Here is a 14,773-nt window from a genome sequence, read left to right on the forward strand (position 1 = left end):
TCATCGCCAAATAGATTGGATTGAATAGCCACCACAAATCCCCTAACCCTAACTCATTAGCCTACAGGAACCCGCTGAATAGGCTGATAGTCACCATGCTGATAGCACTTAAAAAGGGAAAATTACACTATTTTAACCAGCCCCATGTCCACTCGACTAATTCCATCCTCCCAAATTAATGCAAATTGGTAGCCATGGTTCACCTCTCCACTATTCTGATGCTAGTTTCCATGTAACTCAAAAAACATGAAATTACATGTTTATGCCCACCCAACATCTTCTGCCACAACAGCCCAAACCCTTCTAACACTAATTCTAAGTTATGATAGCTATACCAGACACCTTCCACAAGTTAATGTGTTAATCTATACTAGAATAGATTATGAATGTGTGTTAATCTAAGAAAGCTATTTTGATGTGTGTCTCTTTATCCTTGCAAATATCTAAAGAATGATTTAAAGTCAGTGGTCTTCGATGCTAAATTCAATCATGCTTAGGAAAATCTGAAGCTTGTTGGCACCATTATAAAGTTCTAAACAGATCTGAGCAAAGCTATTGCTGTCTAAAAGGGGTCCATTCTGTGGCTTGTGCTGTTAGTTTCAGTTCAAGAGACTTTCAATTTAAAGTAATTTTGAGACTCTCTTTTCTTCTTAACCCCCTTGCTGTTTCCAGTTTTCTATATGGATCACACTATAAAACTACATAAAGATGTAAATTATTATTTATTTTAATCTTACGAGTGTTTTAGTTTGTGTGTGTCACATGAAACTTTTAGAGAAAAAACTTATGGGCTCTACACCAGCAGTGTTCAACTCGTCATTGGTGTTTCCAAGAAAGTATAAAATGAGAGGACTTTGATTTCCTTGTTGAAATTAGATTCCCTTAAACGTTTTGGGTATAATTTGCCTAACAACACAAATTGCCCTTCTTCCTCAAAATTTGAGCTGACATCACTTTAAGACTTTAAGTAGAATAACCAGTACATGAATAAATATTTTTTAAACTTTTATCTTCTTCGGGACGTCAATTGATTGAATTCAGAATTTCTTTAAATTTGACTTATATTGACAAAAACAGTTCAAAGCAAAAACATGCCATTTAATATTATTACTTTATTTACAATGCCCTTTTATCTACATGCAACTAGCACACCTAGGAGTCAATAAAGCACCATAAAAGATTAATTCCAATAAATCAATCTTGTTAGTTGCCACCTGGTAAATCTCATAATTTAGCTTATTATTGAATTAGCTTAGCCATTTCACACTACTTAATACAGAAAATATAGAAAAATCACTTGAAAAGTTAAAACAAGTATAATCTCAATAGACTACACACCTGGCAGTTATGCCCAGCCAATTCTGTTGCCCTTCCAGCGACAAGATTGTACAAAAGAAGTTCATTGGGAGCCTGATATGATAATGCAATAAGGCATTAGCTTGTGTACACAGAGAGATGGTAGCTGCTATACATGCCTTCCTTAAAATTAACCAAGCAAACTCCTTCAATATGACACGCATTATAAGCTTTCAAAAGTTTCAGAATTGTAAATAAATGGAGATACACAAGGAAGAACTTGATCAAATTAGCTCCAAAAGTTATTATTGCAATATAACATGCCTTCTTGACTCAATTAGATTGAAGTCATACAAAAATATATAACCAACCTCATTAGAGCTACAAACAAGTTGAGGCAATCCATGAGGATGAAATCTCACATCTAGAACCTTCTGAACGCTTTGCTGCATAAGAAACAAATAAATCCTCAGAGCAAGTCTGATTCATAGTGCTAATCGATGGATTTAAATGGAAAGAAATCAAAATTGCAGTCTAAAGCAAAGTCCAAAAGAAACTCTGCTTGTGATGCAAATCAGCATTCAATTCATGTAGGAGGGAAAAAGAAATAAATTATCTGTCCATTACTTAACATTATAATTGAACTTCAAACATACATGGAGGAAAAAAATCTTTCAGAGTTTAAATAATGCAAAGGCCATTCCAAACAGATTTTACAGTAAGATGGAATTGTACATCCATAGGCTTACATCCATTCTCCCAAGAGGTTGTGCAACAGCCACACTTGATGTGTAGGAACTCCAAGTTGGGATCCATGATGAATACGCTTTTTTCTCCAACCAAACTGCTGGCCCTTCGAATTGTTTTCCAAGTGAGTCCCAACCTAAAACAAAACAACACAAGCAAATTGTCAGTTTATTGTCACAAGAGCTTTTCCAAACTTGCAGATGTACACATAAAAACACATGCAATGAGCAGCGTTGAAGTTCTTTGAGATATTATAAGAATTTTACAAAGTCCATACTGGTTCTCACGCCTTAATTGACATATTGTCTTTGGCAAGGACAGTACCCTCAAATGTTGATTTCCAGTTCCGCTGGAGCCTTCCAGTGTATCCATTTGGAACAGATGTCAAAGGCCAACTTAAACCTCCCTCTCGTCCCTGCACGCACTTAACAACATTTGGTCTATACCCTGTAGAAAATGCTGTGTGTACTGCTTTATGTGAACTCGTCTGGCATTCAGGTACAGAATTATTGGATCCCTTGTCAGAACTGACATCTGACAAACTATCAGTATTCGTGTTAGATGATTCTCCAACAAAATGCATTAGAAAACACTATTGTTGAAATAAGAAAATCTATCATTTGAAATGCAACTAATTACCAAAATCAAGCAGCCATGAATAGATACCACTATACATGTCATGGTGCAGTATAATTGGTCAAGGTTTGAGGCAAGCATCCTTTTGCTTCGGTGTTAAACTCAAAATCAGTACATGATGATAGTTTAACAATGCTTGGACAACAGCTCAGAAATTAATATATTTATTTTTTATTAAATAACAAAAATAATGAACATCTAGGACATGATAATAAAAATAGAAGCTCTGCAAGCAATAAACCTTTAGGGAATAATCCAAATGTACTTTTGTTATGATAAGCCTGCATTAACTGAAAACAAACTTAGGTAAGTACTTGCCTTTCTATACAATTGTCTAACAGTGATTAAAGAAAGAAAGAAAGAAAGAACCATATTCATCTTCAAGAATGATGAAATAGATCAATGAGACTCAAAACTAAAGCAAGTTCAGAAGGCCAATCAAGGTGCTCCAATAACTCCAACAACCAAAAAGGAAAAACCTAAAAGTCCATTGTTCCACAGGGATGCGTCCCCCCTGAAAATGCAGCCGTTTCCGAGACGGAGATGTCCCCGAGACGCAGGGACGCCTAGGGAACATCCCTCCACCGCCACCAAGTTTCCTCTACCGTCTCCAAGACATTTCTTCACCAGGGGTACGTTTCTCAGAAGTTTCTTGTGTCAGAAATGCCAAAGGGGACACTGTGATGTCCCCGAGAATCCCAAACATCCCTCAACCTTGGAGGTGACTTGCAAACTGACTTGCAAGTTTTAAAGACTGATTGGTATCGTTGAGTCTATCTTGTTTTCCCCGTAGGGTGTCAGGTTAAGACATTGCATAAATGAAAGAAGTACACAGAATATATGGAACTCACAAGTGTTCTATTGATTCATAATAAGCCAGTACATACAATGATAGCAATATGTTCGACTACAATAGCATGTCCAAAGACTGGAAACAGATACAATATAAAGGAGTCTGGTCAGTTACCCGGTGCCAACTGCCAACAACCGACGGGTTAATTGCCGATGCTAACACAATTTACCTTAATGCTTAATTACCCGACAACATCATCCCCCTCAAAAAGAAATGTCGTCTCCGGACGACAGACAACCAAAATGGGAATGATGTACAAGCAAAACTGAAACCCAAACCAACAAATCACGGGGGAGGGCAAGAGGGCATCCCTGAAGAAGGGGCCGTTGATGTCAAAGCCAACTGCGCCTGCAATTGCATCACCTAATCAGTTCAATAAGCAAGGTCCCGCTCGGCCACCAACTGGTGCTCCCGTGACCGCTTCACCCTAAATACAGCCTCCATGAGCTCCTTTTTCTTCGCCTCCAACTCTACCGCAAGGCTGGTAATGCGGGTCTCTACTATGGTCCTCATCTCTAACTCAGCCGCCAGTGCTACTCTCACAAAGCTCAATTCTCTCTTCACCGTGCCCAGAACCTCCTCCGCACGGTCGGCTCGGGCCTGCTGCTGGGCCAACTCCGACTCCAACGACGGGATGTGAGCGGCCAGCTCTGCAGCTCTATCTACCTGGATTTGAGCCTCCCAGAGTCGGTAATAGCCATCCCGCACAACCTGCTCAATCTGTCTCACCAAAGTCTGCACTTGACTCTCTCCGGCCACCTCCTGACACTGCCACTTTGAGCTCATCTCAGGTAGGTCTACGGTCGGCCATCCCCGTGCCTCAGAGCACCTCTGGAATGCCTCCCCTAACCCCGTAGTAGCAAACTCACGTAGGCTCTCCAAGGCTGGCTGAACAATGGATTCCTCAACTATGGAGGCTACCAACCGCTGAACTGCCCCCTCCATCTCAGCAAAAAATTGTGCTATGGCAGTAGGCTAGGTCCTCCCTACACCTTCGTCCTGAAGGCCCATCTGTGAAGGTATCTCCTCCTTTCCACTAGTGGGCAAAACCAACTCTGTAGGATGCTCCACCAACTCGACTACCTCTACCTGCGTAGGATGCTCCCCCAAATCAACTACCTCATCCTGTGTAGGATGGCAAGGTGTACCAGGTGGTGGCCCTACCGAAACTATGGGTGGGGCGACATACCGATCCAACCATGTGTTTGTGTCCTCCACTACTTCCCCACTGTCCTTTGCCTGCCCCATGCCTTCCGTCCCTATTTCCTATTCCGTGACAGGTGAGCGCACTGGAATACAAGGAGTGGTGGTCACTGTAGGTGTCTGCATTATAGGACAAGGATGCATCTGCCCGAATGCTGGAATGGCCACCCCAGGAAGGACTCCTGTCGTCACCCCAGACGAGGAAAGTGGTGTCAATTCCCCGTCCACTCGCAGGAATGCTGATGTGAATAACAACTGCCCTGCCTGAACCCCCTCTCCTAGAGGTCGTGCCACACCCCCTGCTGGCAACCCGCAGGTTCCACGTGGTACCTAGTCAAAAGACACTGCACAACCGCCCTCTTCCGTACCAGGGGTCCCTGTATCCACCTCTACTTCGGCCAACTCCGAGAGTCGGAAAGTAGTGTCCCCTCCTGAACACCTCGATGTCTCCTCGGACTCCACACTCTCGTCTGCACTACTCTCTGCCTGTCCTGAATCAGTGTCACTGGTCGACACCACCACCGGAACCTACCTTCTTTGCTTCCTGCTGGTTTGACCCTCTCCACCAGCCATGAGTGCGTCCAACTCTGTCCAATAGAAAATAGCTGGCTGCAAGGAATCAATGCAGTCTCGTGGTCGCCACCCTCTCAGATTGGCTGGTACCTGTACTCGTATGGAGTCCAAAAACAACCCGATGGCATGGTACGACATGTAAAAAACATTGTGCTTCATCATCAGGAAATCGTGGGCTCTATCTGATAACAAACTCGCCCAATCATATATCGTACCTTTCTTCAGGCCCTGCATCATTGCAATCATAGGTACTGCTGCATCCGACGCCCTACTTGCGCCAGTTAATCGGCTCTGCATCAAATCGAGCAAGCACTGCCAGATGCCCTATTTCAGGCATGTTTTCTTTAACCCTCTACCCTGCGGTGCTAGAATCCTTGCCCAGTCGGCTGTCGTAAAGTCATCCCGGCACATTTCTTTTAACAGTTGCGTTTTCTGTTCTTGGGACCATCTTTGTTGCATTTTTGTCAATCTTTCTCCCTTTATCCGAGATGCCAAAAACCCTCTCGAAATCATCCGGATTGAAAGAAACTATGATGTCTGTATGCTGAAACTTAAATGACGACGTACGCAACTCTGGATCATAGGTTTTGATCATAGTACGCAAGCATGGTTCAAATTCCTTAATAGAAAAGATGGGCATTTGTACTGCATCATGGACGCGTGCTTTGGCAAGGGCCACTTTGACCTCAATGTCGGCTGGGGTTAGGGTCGTTTCCCACCATTGTCTACACGTACTGCCAGTTAGTCCCTCAAACGTCACAGTGTCTGGCGTGACTTTGTGCGTGCGTGCGTGCAACCTGCACCACGGCCTTCCCCCGGCTCGCATCCTGCTGATCACCCATTGAATCCTTTCCGTGTTGTTCTCTCTGGGATTCCTGTAGCCTCCTTCGCCAATCTAATTTCTTCAACTTGCTAATTGCTTGCTCCATCGACTGAATTTTGTTTCCTACCTGGGGTTCAAATGCTAACCGTTCCCAGTGTCCTAACTGTCTTTTTCGCCAATTCCGGTATGGTTGTATGGCTGCCTTAGTGTGTACGGCGTGGCAAGTTTCCACACACACACTCACTCACAGTTTCTTTCCCTGATGAAATGGTGTACGGAATATGCACCTGTAATCAAAACATCTTCAGGAACCGTACGGACCTTTCTCTTCCCCTGCGGAAGGACCAATTTGCTATCGTACGGTCTTTTTGCCTACACCAATGAATCATATGGTCTTTTTCCTCCACCAATAAATCGTACGGTCTTTTTCCTCTTCCCTGGAGTTTGTGTCCATATGGAATTGTTCCGCACTAAAAAATGCCTGAGTTCGTGGCTGTACGGAATTGTTCCGTACTAAAAATGCATGTGTCTGTGACTGTACGGAATTGTACAGAATTGTTCCATACTAAAAATGCATGTGTCCGTACTAACATGTCCTCCCACACTAACAAGTAAAATTCAGTACCTGGCAATGCTTTCCGTCAATCTGGCAATGATTTATGTACTAACAAGTAATTTCGTCAACCTGGCAATGATTCCCGTACTAACAAGCAATTTCGTCGACCTAGTAAGGATTTCCGTATTAACAAGTAATTTCGTCAACCTGGCAAGGATTTCCGTACTAACAAGTAATTCCGTCGACCTAGCAATGATTCCCGTACTAACAAGTATTTCTGTCGACCTGGCAATGCTTTTCGTACGGAAATTTCCTTCTTACTGCCCTAGTCCGTATGGAATTAAGACGGTTATTTCGCCATTTCCAATGTTTGCCGCACTTTATTTTCCTTCATGTCTCCACTGACTAAGTCCCATTTTAATATTTGCCAAAATTAAAAAACATTGCTTGTAAAAGAAATATCAAAAATAGTGTTTTTTTTCAACTTATAATTTTTTCAATTTTTTTTTTCTCAACTTAAATTTTTTTTTCCAAATTTTTCAATTTTCACGGTCTGGGCATTTCCGTCGTTCCCAGTACACCTTTAATTTCAAGCCGTTGATTGACTCGGGTATTTCCTTGCCGTCGAGCGTCCAAAGTTTAATGGCTCCATTCGCGCCGACTTCGCGAACCTTAAATGGACCCAGCCACTTTACCTTGAACTTGCCAGGCTTTATTTCATTGCATCCGTTAAACTTCAGCACAAGTTGTCCGGGAGTAAACTGCATTCTTCGCAGGTGTTTGTCGTGCCACGTTTTCCGCCTCTGTTGTGCCGTCTCTGTCGCCCACTGAGCCATCATTTGTCGCTCATCCAATTTGTTCAAGGCGTACAACCGCTCTCGGAGACTCTCCATTTCGCCTAGTCTGTTGTCAATGGCGATCCGAAGACTCGGCACCATGAATTCCACTGGCACCACCGCTTCCTGCCCGAACATTAACTAGAAGGGGGTTTGTCCTGTGGTGACCTTATACGTCGTCCGGTACGCCCACAGTACCGACGATAAGCGTTCCTCCCAATCTTCCTTCTCCACTCCACAAGACTTGTAAATCACAGAGACGATTATTTTGTTTGTCGCCTTGGCTTGCCCGTTCGCCCGAGGATAGTAGGGGCTTGATAAGGAGTGGAATATCTTGAACTCCGTCGTGAGCAACCAGATTATATGATTGACAAAATGTCCTCCCCGGTCACTCGTCAATTGGATTGGAATCCCGTACCGTGTAATGATTTGCTCGTAGATAAACCTTGTCGTACTGACGGCCAAATTGTCTGGCAGAGCCCGTGCCTCGACCCACTTGGTCAAGTATTCTGTGGCCACGACGATGTATCTGCACCGTCGAGCTCGACTTGCCTTCAAAGGTCCGATGAAATCCAGCCCCCATCATTCAAACAGTTCCTGGGCATTGGACGGGTTGAGGGGCATAACATCCATCTTCAACGGCCTCCCCGCCTGTTGGCACGTGTCACAACTCGTCACCCACTCCCAAGCGTCATTGTGCAGTGTCGACCACCATAGCCCTGCCAATAGAACTTTCCTAGCCGTGGTGTCAGGCCCCATGTGCCCTCCTGTCGGGCCTTCATGTGCTTCCCGGAAAACACCTTGAATTTCTTCCTCCAGGACACATCACCGTAGGACCTGGTCAAGTCCCATTTTATACAAAAGGCCATTAATGAGTTGAAATGTCTTACTCCTTAGTACGAGCTTCATTCGCTCCCTTGGTGGCATCTCTCTAGGGAATTGTGATGTCGACAGATATTCCCCGATGCTTGTATACCAGGCAGGAAGAACGACAATGCGGAATAAGTGGGCGTCTGGGAAGTCTTCATTTACTCCTTCCGCCGATTCCCCTGACTTGATTCTAGATAGCTAGTCGGCTATCACATGGCTTTTCCCTGGTTGTACAATAATGTTGAATATAAACTCCTGCAGCAACAGCAGCCATCGATTGATTCGCCCCTAAATGATTGGCTTGTTCACCAGGTGACTTGATTCTAGATAGCTAGTCGGCTATCACATGGCTTTTCCCTGGTTGTACAATAATGTTGAATATAAACTCCTGCAGCAACAGCAGCCATCGATTGATTCGCCCCTAAATGATTGGCTTGTTCACCAGGTACATTAACGCCTGCTGGTCCACATAGAATGTGAACGGCGTGGCCAGTAAGTAATGTCTAAACTTCTAGACGGAGTACACCATCCCCAAGGCTTCCCTCTCTGTCGTACTATTGTTTTTTTCCGCCTTTGACAAGAGTTTGCTCGCGAAGTATACCGGGTGATCTGTTTGCCCTCTCGGGTAAACGGTTAAATGCAGAAAGTAAATGCACAGAACATAATGGAAATATATTAAATAACCAGCCTCTGTATCAATTCCACAGTCCATGTACAATAAGTGCTTATAACATTACATCTGACACGACTAACATGATCCTTTCGAAGAAAAGGTACACAATATATAATACCCGAAGGGGTGCGACACAACCGTCGCGACTCCAACTACCTACCCGTCGGCTAACTAACTGACCGCCGTAACTCATTATTACCAACGACAACATAAACATAATATAACAACATAACATAATGATTATTCCCGGCAACATGATCTAGCCCGTGATTGCCAACCTGCACTAGTGTGGCCCCTATGGCAAAATTTGATGCGTCGACGTGTACATGGAACTCTTTGTCCCAATTCGGATATGTCAGGATTGGCGCACCTACCAACCATGACTTCAGTTCTTGGAAGTTTTCTTCCTGAGCCGTCCCCCATGCGTACCATTCACCTCTCCTCGTCAGCTTGTCCAGAGGGAAGGATACTTGAGCAAAATTTTTGATAAACCGCCTGTAATACCCTATGTGTCCTAGGAAGGATTTGACTCCCGTGACATCTGTCGGTGCCTCCATTTCCACTATCACCCGAATCTTGTCCAGGTCAATCTTGAGTCCAGCCTTACACACTATGTGTCCTAACAGCTTCCCTTGAGGCACCATGAATCTGCATTTTTTTGGATTGAGTGCTAGGCAGGCTCACCTACATCTCTCCATGTATTCGCCAAGTGCAGCCAGATGTGCATCCTGGTTACTGTAGATGGACCAGTCGTCAAGGAACGCCCTGAAGTTCCCTACTGACATCTTGTCAAATATGTGAAGGATTATCCGTGGGAATGTCGCTGGCGCGTTGCATACCCGAACAACATTCGGTTATACACGTACACGCCATCTTCCACTACGAAGGTCGTTTTTAATTTGTCCTCTTCGGCAATAGATATCTGGTTATACCCAGAAAATCCATCCATAAATGAATAAATTTCATGACCGACCACTTCGTCCAAGATGCTATCCGTAAAAGGTATTGGAAACGGGTCCTTTATGGTGACCGCATTAAGGCATCTGAAATCCACGCAGATTCGGATCTGGTTTGCCTCCTTTTTAAGGGATATCACTATGGGCGACACCCACTCGCTGGTCTGCACTTTAAAAATAATCCCGGCTTCAAGCATACATTCAATTTCATCATTCACTCTCGCAGCATAGTTTTTATTCATTCTGTACGGCCTCTTTTTTACATGTACGGCCCCAGGTACGAGTGAAATTTGGTGTACGCACAGTTCTGGCGGCACCCCTTTGAGGTCCTTATACGTCCAAGCGAATACATCCTTGTATTCCATGAATATTTTAAACGCAGCGGCTTTCAAGACTGGATTCCAATCGTCGCCAACCAGGATGTTCCTTGACACTGCTTCTGTGCCGAGGTTTGTAGGTTTTACGGACTCTTCGTACTGGATTGGTTTCGTCATGTCAAACCTATGTGTTGGTGCCTCGTTGACAGGAGCATCCCCTTCCGTGTATTCCCCGTAAGCTCACATAAATTCATTTTCGTCCGGCTCCTCGTCAACCTGCAACATGTTGCACACATACAGCAGCTCGTAGTCTTCCATTTGCTAGTGGAAGAGCCCATTAAGGGAATCGGTCTCATCTTCCGAACATCCTTGGATTCCCAAGACGCCTTCCTCATCCGGTTCCCTTCCGTACTTTCCTTCGTCAACTCCACCCTCGTCGTCCGATCCCGATTCTGACGCGAGTTCTTCACTCATGAGTTGTGTTTTTAGGTCGATAATAAATTTTCGCTCGGCTTTCTCCATGGACAGCATGTTACGCTTCTAGTTGTGATTCGCTCTAGCCGCCACCAACCACCCTCTACCAAGAATGGCATCGTATCCTTTCTTGGCGAGCGGAATCACCACGAAGTCGAGGACAAATGGTTGTGTCCCGATGGTCACTTGTTGCGCCATGAGCGTTCCAAGAGGTTTGATACCATGTTGATCCGCTCCCAGTAAGTTGAAGGTTGATGGCCACAATGTCGGCTTGCCAAGCTTCTTCCAAGTTTCTTCTGGAAGCACATTCACTCCCGACCCGCCGTCGACAATGGTGTCAATCAAAATGGTGCCAAGTATTCCCATTTCTAACACCGTCGGGTGCTGACCATTGTATAGTGTCAGGACCAATGGGTCTGTTGGTGTTCCACCAGGAACATCCATATTCCGAGTCACCCGGCTCTGTGGAGTTACTTGCACGGTACGTAGGAGTGTCGTACGTAACTGTGGCATCGTTTCCAGGAGGTCCTTCATCTTCACAGGTACTTCAATCTGCAGCATTTGATTCAAGATATTTTCCTCAGCCTTAGAGCGGGAAGTACTTGCCGCTTCTTGAGTGTTCCCTTGTGCCAACATTTCCTTCATCACTTCAACCTTCGCCTCCAACGCCTGCTACTTCTCCATGCAAGGGTCTGGGTATGTGGCCTTCTTTGCCTATGACTGTGTGATTGCCAATACCCGTTCCTCCATCCTGTCAATGTTGAGCAGGTTCACTCCAGACTTTGGGCAAGTTCCATCATCGTGGTCTCCAGGCCCACACCATTTGCATAGTTTTTGTGGAGTTTCTTTTGAGGTGCATTCCCTGGCAAAGTGGCCCCATTGATTGCAAGCTCGACACTGGAACATTGGTCGTCCCTTCACATCATATTGGATCCGGTTCCTATTATTATTGTTGTTATATATCCGCCAGATGATGCATTATTGTTGGCGGTTTGTGAAGTTCCAGCGGTCGGCTGCTCTTGCGTGAAGAGAACTTGTTGGCTCCTAGTTTTCATATTGTAGGGACATTCCTTAGTCAAATGTTCGGCAATTTGACAAATGTCGCAGAAAGCCTTCTTGGGGCAAGACCCCTTGGTGTGTTCGTCACTCCTACAGTCCGTACACCACACGTCGTTTTCTTCAGTCTTACTTGTACTCCCCTTCATGGCTTTGAATTCTTTCAACATTCGTTCCATATCCTTTTGGAGCGCATGCACCTTTTTACTTGATTCGCCACCGCTGCTTTCCCCGTTAGAGTCTTCATCATCGTCGGATGAGTATTTATTACTTTTCTTCTTCTTTGACGTTTTGCGTTCACTCTCGAGGTCCATCGCCCTATTATAGGCGTCGTCATATGACGTCGGGGGTACAATTTTCATCTTCTTCCGTAGGGAGGATTTCAACCCTTCAACGAACCATCGTTTCTTCAACCCATCTACAGGTTGGCTTTCCATTTTACCCAGCAATTCTTTCAGCCTCCAGCTGTATGCCCATACTGTCTCCTTGGAACCTTGTTTGGTACTGTATATCTCGGCTACGATTTCATTGTCATCACGAAGCAACCTAAACTCCTCCTTGAATTCCTCTTGTAGATTGGCCCATGTGGCCAGTTTTTGCTTGTCAACATTGGAGTACCAATCTATGGCAACTCCGCGTAACGTGGCTGGGAATTGTTGTACCCACTCATCCTGGTCCGTCACTCCATTGGCGGACCAGATAGTTTCACATGTACGGCAGTGCCGTACAGGGTCTTCCTTGTCGTCCCCTGTGAACTTTGGCAATTTTTGTTTACTTGCCATCCTACTGCTGGGTCTCGCTCCTCCGATGCCTTGTGTGCTTGTACCTGGTTATCCTCCGCCACCACCTCCTCCACCTAACCCTCCACTCGTGGGTCCTCCGGAGAAGGTTACTGACCCCGAACTGAACAGATTGCCTCCCGTGCGATACCCTTATACTCCCCCGGCACCTTCGGTCGCCTCCCTCCGGTTGGTTGTCTCCCTCTGGTTGTATTCCGAAATGGACAAGTTCTTTCGTAGGTCTCCGGTAGCGTCAATCAGGTTTAGATTTCGCCTTGTTTGTTCCACCAACTCTTCGCGACTTCTTATCCTATGGTGGTATTCTGGCGAATTGTAGAGTTCTCCTTCGGTACCCTCCGTGACTTCTTCTAGGTTTCCTTCGGCCAACCCTACAACAGTGTAGAGAGTGTAATTCTCGCTGTCTCTCTCTGCCTCCGCAACCTCCGTGACACCTCCTGGGTTCCCTTCAAGCAACCCCTCGGTCGGTCGTCCGTCGGCAAGCTGCCTTAGCATACGCCTTCGTTCTATCTGTTGTCTGAGATTCAACGCTCTTTGTGCCACTTCCCATTCGTCACTTTGTATCTTTTTATTTTTGTCCTTATTTAGTATATTGGGCATAAATCACTTCCGTACACAGCAAGCACACACCATGTACACAAAAAAAAAAACTTTTATTACTTCATCCCTTGTACATAATGTATGTCACTGACATACTCGTTACAATGGGGGTGTTCTTATTTATTCTCTTTGACCGTCAGAGTTCATGTATTGCGCTCATCTTCTTGGCGCTCCCTAAATTCCCGTAGAATTTGTTGTCGTCGGTTCTCTCGGTAGATGTCTTCCCTTCGATTCTGGAGAGCCAAAAATCCTTGTGCCAAAAGGTTAGGCAGTTCGCTCATCAACCGATTCACAGCGGGGCTTACTCAGAGCGAACTCCACACAACATCTTTTGGGACATCTTCGGCGGTGGCTTCCCTCCGTACGTGTGTTTCGATTGCCGCCTGTAGGATGCAGGAGAAATCCTTCGTGAGTGTCTTTTCCCCCTCAAACAATTCTTCGGGTTCTCTGTCAGGGTCACTCGTTCCTTCTGGTAATGGTTGTCCCATTATCCGTGTGCCATGTAGTACGTCCTTTTCCCGTTGCTCCCAGGTTTTTACTTAGGTAACGGCACCAAATGTTTTCCCCGTAGGGTGTCAGGTTAAGACATTGCATAAATGACAGAAGTACACAGAATATATGGAACTCACAAGTGTTCTATTGATTCATAATAAGCTAGTACATACAATGATAGCAATATGTTCGACTACAATATCATGTCCAAAGACTACAAACAGATACAATATAAACGAGTCTGGTCAGTTACCCGGTGCCAACTGCCGATGCTAACACAATTTACCTTAATACTTAATTACCCGACAACATATCTCAGGTTGTTTGGCATTGTTTGGGGGTGAACATGGTTGCATAGGGTGAGTTTTAGGAGGCTTTAAGGGGTTTGTTTGGACCTACAATGGTGATGTTTCAGAACTGCAACATATTTTCCAGTTGTATCAGACCTACATTGTCGTATACAGTAATTTAATCAAAATGTGTGTTCCCTACCTATAGTGATCATTTCAACTGTCTTTTCAAGGTATTTTCCTTTATTGTTTTCTATTGGTTGCTAGTTTCATGCAATTTAGGCAATCTAAAAGTGTCTTTTCAATGTGCTGCCCTGTACCAACATTTGTATCAGCTTGTAATCGTTATCAGTTCTTAATAGTAGAGATAGCATTGTTTCAGTTTGCCTGGTTCTTATGCTTGTTAAAAAATAAAAGATCATCTAGTGTGGTCATTACACATATAAAGATGTTTTTCATGAGGACAAAATTGAAATAGATTTATGCTATTATTTCTATACCTTGAGCTAAAAAGATAGGGGTAATTAGAGTTTCTACCATCTTTAGGGTTAGATCCTTTTAAGATACTCCAACACAATCTTTCTACTTATAGCTTAATGTTCAAAGTTCAATGCAATCATTGCAATGTGTTTACTTATTCCTTATACAGTTATACATATTTTTATAAATAATTTTTAAAGTACTATATGTATTATGTTAGTACTGCTCCCCCAGCACCCCCTGCC

The 14,773-nt window shown here is 44.4% G+C and overlaps 1 protein-coding gene across 1 annotated transcript in view; it reads right to left on the reverse strand.

The window, feature by feature from the left end:
* Nucleotides 1-14,773, reverse strand: part of LOC131027167 (uncharacterized) — a 171,667-nt gene that overhangs the window by 66,002 nt on the left and 90,892 nt on the right. Inside the window, exons 7-10 of the mRNA XM_057957167.2 lie at nt 2,368-2,577; nt 2,046-2,179; nt 1,668-1,742; nt 1,339-1,410 (exon numbers count right to left, since the gene is read on the reverse strand). Of these exons, the coding sequence (XP_057813150.2) occupies nt 1,339-1,410; nt 1,668-1,742; nt 2,046-2,179; nt 2,368-2,577 (491 nt within the window). The remainder of the gene's footprint in view (nt 1-1,338; nt 1,411-1,667; nt 1,743-2,045; nt 2,180-2,367; nt 2,578-14,773) is intronic.

The sequence above is a fragment of the Cryptomeria japonica genome, chromosome 10, assembly GCF_030272615.1.
Source record: "Cryptomeria japonica chromosome 10, Sugi_1.0, whole genome shotgun sequence".
NCBI lineage: Eukaryota > Viridiplantae > Streptophyta > Pinopsida > Cupressales > Cupressaceae > Cryptomeria > Cryptomeria japonica.